At 61.4% G+C, this 4,058-nt stretch overlaps 1 protein-coding gene across 1 annotated transcript; it reads left to right on the top strand.

Annotated features, from left to right (window-relative positions):
- Positions 1–9: 9 nt before the first annotated feature.
- On the top strand, positions 10–3,457 carry LOC114483950 (beta-glucuronidase-like; the record flags this gene model as incomplete). Its single annotated transcript, XM_028486115.2, has 5 exons — positions 10–455; positions 1,903–2,088; positions 2,358–2,539; positions 2,698–2,840; positions 3,261–3,457. Coding segments are annotated over exons 1-5 (921 nt in total), but the record flags the coding sequence as incomplete, so codon positions are not given.
- Positions 3,458–4,058: the final 601 nt, after the last annotated feature.

The raw sequence follows: 4,058 nt of genomic DNA, 5'->3' as shown, positions 1-4,058 counted from the left end.
TGTGGGGCCCGGGGTGGAGCTCGGGCTCCCCGCGGGCCCTCCCCCGCCGCCGCTCTCAGGAAGGCGGGACTGGAAAGCCTTTGTGGGCGCAGGCCTAGAGGGGGTACCCCTGGCCGCGCAATCACCTTCAACGAAGATGGCGCGGGGGCGGGACACGTGACTTCAGGCTCCACCCCGGCCCTGCCTCCCGCGCTCACGGCACCGGGCGCGGGGCTGCTGGCAGCTAGGGCCCCGCGGGAACCATGCTCCGGGGGTTGGCGGGCGCCTGGGTCGTTCTCGGCCCGCTGCTCTGGGGCTGCGGGCTGGCGCTGCTGCAGGGCGGTATGCTCTACCCCCGGGAGAGCCGGTCGCGGGAGCGCAAGGAGCTGGACGGCCTCTGGAGGTTCCGCGCCGACTTCTCCCAGAACCGGCGCCAGGGCTTCGAGCAGCAGTGGTACCGGACGCCGCTGCGGGAGGTGCGGGCTCTGGGGACGGGGACCAGGGCAGGGAAGCTCCTGGAAGCCGGGTCGGGGGTGTGGGGAGCCTTCCCCTGAGCCCTCGGAACTGCCGGCCAGGAGGAGGTTAAAGATGGACGGGCCTGTGGGGTGTGGGGTCGACCCACCCGGAGAGTCACCGGGAAGGAGGAAATGGGCGGGCCCGATGTCGGTGGGGGAGGCGGAGCCGGAGCAGTGTCCCGGCCCCGACCTGGGGGCGGGTGGCCGCGCAGTGGCAGGAGGGGAGGCTTTGGACGCCTTGGGACCAGCTCTGCCCTGGCAGGAAGGACCTTGGGTTCCAAGGTTCAGGTAGAGGACGGGGCTTGGCATCCAGCCGAGGACCCCCCTCTAGGTCTCCCCTCTGACTTGGATCGGGTGGGCTGAGAACTGGAGCAGGGACAGGCCTGTGTGCCCATCCGACACTCACCTCACTTAGATCCTCTTTTTTCAGTCTTTGCCGCCCAGCCCTCATCAGCGGAGGAAGAAGGGGGCGGGCGGGGGCTGGAGCCAGGCACTCGCCCCACTCAGAGTTTCCTCAGCAAAGCGGCCGATGCGCCCCGGCCAGCCTTCCTCCCTCCCTGGGGCAGTCAGTTGATCATCTTCCTCTTAGTCAGGGTCTGGTTTGTCCCAGCAGATCCTTCTTGCCCTAGCCTGGTTGTGGCCATAGGCTCACCCCATTCCATGGAGACCCTGGTGCCCGCTGCCCTAAGAACTTATGGCCTCACCAGACCTTGGACACAAAGCATCCTAGCCGTTGGTCTCTCATCAGCAAGTTATCTATCTCTTCATCCAATATTTGTTGAGTCCTTACTATGTGGCAGGGATTGTGCCAGAAGCTGGGCAGACAGCTGTGAGGGACAGGAAATCCCTGCTTCCTTGGAGGTCACATGTGTCTTCAGGAAGCTGTGCCCCAGGCTGCTTCCGGACTCACTGAGCTCTCTGCCCCACTCCTGCCTTGCCTTCTCCCTGAGGTGTTCAAGGTGTGCAGAGGTTCAGGGGATTCCCTGCGGGGCTCAGATTCACCTGGTTCTGCCGGGACGTCCAAAGGTCATATCTCAGGGGCCCTGGCCCCTAAGATAGTCCCCTGCCATGCTCCACGCTCTCTTCGTAGAGCTGCTCACCTGGCAGCAGAGGCCTTGTTCACTTTCATCCCCAGCGCCTAAAACAGCACGTAGGTGTTCACTGTGCCCCACTGAGTGAGTGAGTGAGTGAGTGAGTGAGTGAGTGCGTGACTGGGTCTACTTCACGGAGTCGCGAAAATTAAATGAGTCCGTAAAAGACATTGGTCAGTTGCCGGTGGGGTGGCCTGGAGTCCGGGAGGGTCTGGGAGGAGTCATCTCGTCCAGCTTCTTCCTGTAAGTGGGGTTGCTGCGGGGGACCCGTAGCTTCCCAGGTGATCTGGACCTGATTCTGGTCCTTGTCTCCTCAGTCGGGCCCCAGCCTGGACATGCCGGTTCCCTCCAGCTTCAACGACGTGGGCCAGGATGGGCGGCTGCGGAGCTTCGTTGGCTGGGTGTGGTATGAACGGGAGGCCGCCCTGCCCCAGCGATGGGCTGAGGACCTAGGCACGAGGGTGGTGCTGAGGATCGGCAGCGCCCACTACTACGCCATCGTGGTCAGTGCGGCGAAGCGGCAGGCGGAGCGAGTAGGGTGCCTGCCTCCTGCGGTGCCCGCGGGGTGGGGGGCACACTCATGCCCCGCGCTGGGGTTTGTGCCCTGGGCGGGGAGGGTGGCCTCATCTGTTCCCCCGGAGCTCCCTTCCTCCACTTCTGAGGCGGGCGGCAGCTGGCAGCCCGTCCCGCCCGCTCCCCCGATACTGCACTTCTACGTGAGGGAGCGCCTGAGATGGCAGGGGCCCCTCCTCATATATCCCTGTGTCTGCAGTGGGTGAATGGGGTCCATGTGGCAGAGCATGAGGGGGGCCATCTCCCCTTCGAGGCTGACATCAGCAAGCTGGTCCAGAGTGGGCCCCTGTCCTCCTGCCGCATTACCGTCGCCATCAACAACACGCTCTCCCCCCACACCCTGCCGCCAGGGACCATCCTCTACAAGACGGACACCTCCAAGTGAGCAGCACCTCGCCCCCCTCCCGGCTCTGCCCAGTGGTCTTCCCGTCAGGGGCAGGGTGGCTTAACCGAGGTGAGGCCCTGGCTCCGGGAGGCCAGGGAGACGTGTGAGCTGAGGTCGAAGGACCCAGGGCAAGGCCACTGTCCTCCCATCCTAGGTACCCCGAGGGTTACTTTGTCCAGAACACAAACTTTGACTTCTTCAATTACGCGGGACTGCATCGGACTGTGCTCCTCTACACCACGCCTACCACCTACATCGATGACATCACCGTCACCACCAACATGGACCAAGACACTGGTGAGGCTCCTGGCAGGGTCTGCCGTCAGCCAGGCCCCCAGTGGCTTTGTTCCCTGTTTGGAAAGATCCCCTAGGAGAAAGACTGTCCCATCCACCTCAGCAGCTGGAATCCAGCCTGTCCGAGCCGGCAGGGGCTGCGGAAATCACCCATCTGCTCTGACTTCACTTTGGGAGGAAGTGGGGCTTGCCTCAAATCATAGCTCGTGGTGAATAATAGCCCAGGATGCAGGAGAAGCCCATGTCCCTTCCCCACTGTGCCGCCCTCACTGCATCTCCCCTCGCTGCAAATTGAGCTCAAGAAGTAAACGGCTGTCAGCTAGGGGCTCCTCAGAAAGGTGGCCTCAGGGCACTCTCATCTGTGTGACCCCAGGTCACATCCCTCCCTCTTCTCTCTTGTCTGATCTGTCTTGTCTCCTGCAGGGCTGGTGAATTACCAGATCGTGGTCCAGGGCAGTGAGCACTTCCAGCTGGAAGTGTGTCTTCTGGATGAGGAAGGCAGGGTCGTGGCCAAGGGGACAGGGGGCCGGGGCCAGCTGCGGGTGCCCAGCGCCCACCTCTGGTGGCCGTACCTGATGCACGAGCACCCTGCTTACCTGTACTCGTTGGAGGTAATGGTGGTGAGGACTGGGCTGTGGGAGGCCTTTTCCCCCCATCCAGCAGCCCTGGCTTCAGCAGGCATGGTCCTCTGATCTTCCTGGTCAGTGGACTGAAGAGTCCCCAGCCTGCTTTTTTCCAGCCCTTGGTGGGGAGGCCCAGTTTGAAGAGCAGGCCCCAGGGGCAGGGTGGGCAAAAGTTCCTTCTTTTTTAAAAAAATTTTTTATTTTTTAACATCTTTATTAGAGTATAACTGCTTTACAATGATGTGTTAGTTTCTGCTTTATAACAAAGTGAATCAGTTATACATATACATATGTTCCCATATCTCTTCCCTCTTGCGTCTCCCTCCCTCCCACCCTCCCTATCGCACCCCTCTAGGTGGTCACAAAGCACCGAGCGATCTCCCTGTGCTATGCGGCTGCTTCCCACTAGCTATCTGTTTTACGTTTGGTAGTGTATATATGTCCATGCCACTCTCTCACATTGTCCCAGCTTACCCTTCGCCCTCCCCGTATCCTCAAGTCCATTCTCTAGTAGGTCTGCATAAAAGTTCCTTCTTGTTCATGGCGGATGCCTGTACTTCCTGCATCTCTCTACCTCCCGTTCCAGAGGTGGGCTGCC

Source organism: Physeter macrocephalus, unplaced genomic scaffold, assembly GCF_002837175.3.
Source record: "Physeter macrocephalus isolate SW-GA unplaced genomic scaffold, ASM283717v5 random_638, whole genome shotgun sequence".
NCBI classification, from domain to species: Eukaryota; Metazoa; Chordata; class Mammalia; order Artiodactyla; family Physeteridae; genus Physeter; species Physeter macrocephalus.
This window is presented reverse-complemented; position numbering and strand designations above follow the sequence as displayed.